The 2,565-nt window shown below is 36.7% G+C and overlaps 1 protein-coding gene across 1 annotated transcript; it reads left to right on the forward strand.

The window, feature by feature from the left end:
* The first annotated feature begins 679 nt into the window (after positions 1-679).
* LOC146580626 (uncharacterized) lies at positions 680-2,082 on the forward strand. Its single transcript, XM_085269653.1, has 5 exons — positions 680-756; positions 913-1,245; positions 1,331-1,441; positions 1,519-1,553; positions 1,877-2,082. The coding sequence occupies exons 1-5, from the start codon at positions 714-716 to the stop codon at positions 1,994-1,996; spliced, it is 642 nt and encodes a 213-aa protein (XP_085125779.1). The 5' UTR covers positions 680-713; the 3' UTR covers positions 1,997-2,082.
* Positions 2,083-2,565: the final 483 nt, after the last annotated feature.

The raw sequence follows: 2,565 nt of genomic DNA on the forward strand, positions 1-2,565 counted from the left end.
ACAGACAAAAGCATGTATTCCTTAAAAGGCTGCACATTTCAAGCTATGACGCCACCACATCAGCTGAAGTTTCCATGCTAACACGCATTTGAATCTACTAAGCCTTGTGGACATTATTCTCATAGTTATCATTGACCAGGTTAGATTTCTGCTGGTTTTCGTGAACATGTCATCAACTTGAATGGCACGCGCATTCATACCAGTGTTCATTTCATGGAGCTAATAACGTCTATAAATAACAGAGGCAACACTGCACAAGTAGCTGTTCTAAATTACTAAGGAAAATACAGACTCGCAGGCTGTCTGGTGCTAAAGATAAATTGCAACCCGATCAAGCATATATAATATAGTACAATTATGAGATCAGCATTTTGCTTCATGCCATGTTAGTAGTTACAAAATCACGACAGAACCTCACTAAACAGTGTTTATATCAGGTGAAGACAAAATGTATAAAAAATATGTAGAGTGAAATATCTTTTGTAGACATGTAAGCTTCAGCAAAAAAAACTATCTAAATTATATAAAATCTGTCATACAATAATGATAATGATATTCTGCTTTTTGTTTTCAGTTGTCAGTTTTCACCATTTGCTAAAAAAGCATTTCCACTGAGCAGCCGCCCATATGAAAGAACAGCCCGCCTCTGTACATAGAGACAACTTTTACTGGAGCACAGTTCACTTACAGACATTGTAGTGGTGGTATGCACAATGATGAACTTCACCTTGATGCTACTTTTGCCCTGTATCTTTAGTAAGTACACTTTTCACTTTTTTCTCAGTAAAGTTTCAACCCTTCATTCTGTACGATAATCGAGCCAAAAAGAATCGTGTAGACACTTCATGGATGGTGTAATTCAATGTTTGGTTCCTGTTGAATTTTAAATTTAGGATGCCTTGTTTGTTTTAGGTTGGATCTCGTCCTCAGTCGCACAGTTTTACACTGTGGAGGTTCAGCCTGGTGAAGAAGTCACAGTGAAGTGCTCCAATTTCAGCAGATTTCACTCCCGCATATTTTGGTTTAAAATGACCAGCAGTCCCAACATCAGTTCCATCTCGTCTATGTTAACTTCTGAAAAGGTTTTTTCCTGTAATGGAAAAAAATTTTGCACGTCATCCAACACGTCTGTGGTATTTCTCAAGATCAAACAAGTAAATTCATCTGACTCTGGGCTGTATTTCTGTGGAGAGAAACTCAATGACAAGCCAGTAATTGTAACCGGAACATATTTAAAGGTTCAAGGTAAATAACACTGTTTCCGTCTTTTTATATATGTGTTTAGTTAAAATAGGTAGTATAGTATAATTTTCTATTTTCTATTTTTTAGAATTATCTGATGGATTAACAAATCCGTTAAGTATCATCCTGAGCGGGCTAACTGTTTTCCTTCTGCTGGTCATCATTGTTCTGGTTATCAAAATCAGGAAATTTCCTACAGGTATCCATATGATTTAATTTAAATAGCAGATACAAAGGTACTGACCTCAGAACTTAAGGATGTATTGTTTCTTTCAGCTCAAGATGATGAAAAAAATCCACAACACAGTGAGGTAATTTATTTTCATATCAAATTATAATTTTGGATTAAGATTTGTAAACACATAATAAAGTTATCCAGGCTTAGGATAATATTACCTTTCAAATTAAGTCACATACTGTATATTTATTTTGAAATTACAGTTTTTCTGTCACCAGTTTTTATTCCCATTTGCTCAAAAACTGGTGAAAATTCATTTCAAATTGCGAGCGGTGGACATTTATCTAACTCAAACCCTGCCTCTAACCTTAGATGGCTTTGTCCTGTCCTGGTAAATGTTAACACGTTAACATATAATGCTTTGTTATTAGTGACTTTAATCATTTTCCTTAACAGAATGTGACCTCTGATGCCATGAATTATGCAGCTCTGAGTTTCCATCGAAAAGCAAACTACAGAAGGCCTGTACCACCGAGAGAGCAGGATACGAATGTAGTGTATGCTGCTACACGATAGATTGAGCAAGCAGAGAAACAGTAGTGAAACAGTGAAATATATGTGCTTATTGAGTTTGTGGGGTATCTGCATTTGGTGTGTTTGTTACGTGTTTTTTGTGTGTGTGTGTGTGTGTGTGTGGTGGGGGGATGGGGGGGTTATAAATACTAGTGTAAAGTGTGCGCTGTTATTTTAGCTATTAATATTATCAAATTGTCTCTTACATCCACAGTTTGTATTACAGTTTTATCTGAGTAGATGTGCATAAATATTAATTGAAAATAAGTTTGCGACAGACTGGCGACCTGTCCAGGGTGTACCCTGCCTCTCGCCCTATGACAGCTGGGATAGGCTCCAGCGCCCCCGCGCGACCCTGAAAAGGATAAGCGGAAGCGAATGGATGGATGGATGGAAGTTTTTTCTCCTTCCCAAATTTTGGAGCAGCCTGCTTAAAATGTTGGCCATGTTTAGTATGAACATCCACCACTACAACATTACTACATTATAAATTAAAAACAAATTATTAATCCATTCATGCTGGTTTATCCAAACAAGTTCCAAAGTTGAATGACAGAATAAAAACAAAAGAA

Source organism: Mchenga conophoros, linkage group LG3 (genome assembly GCF_057382185.1).
Source record: "Mchenga conophoros isolate Kocher_MC1m ecotype Shallow Benthic linkage group LG3, M_conophoros_male_GT1.1, whole genome shotgun sequence".
Classification (NCBI taxonomy): domain Eukaryota; kingdom Metazoa; phylum Chordata; class Actinopteri; order Cichliformes; family Cichlidae; genus Mchenga; species Mchenga conophoros.

What these genes read in the sequence shown, in the direction of transcription:
- LOC146580626 (XM_085269653.1), top strand. Translation starts at nt 714, where the DNA reads ATGATGAACTTCACCTTGATGCTACTTTTGCCCTGTATCTTTA. An exon ending in AACATATTTAAAGGTTCAAG is followed by an intron (nt 1,246 to 1,330) that starts GTAAATAACACT and finishes TCTATTTTTTAG; the next exon opens with AATTATCTGATGGATTAACA. An exon ending in AAAATCCACAACACAGTGAG is followed by an intron (nt 1,554 to 1,876) that starts GTAATTTATTTT and finishes TTTCCTTAACAG; the next exon opens with AATGTGACCTCTGATGCCAT.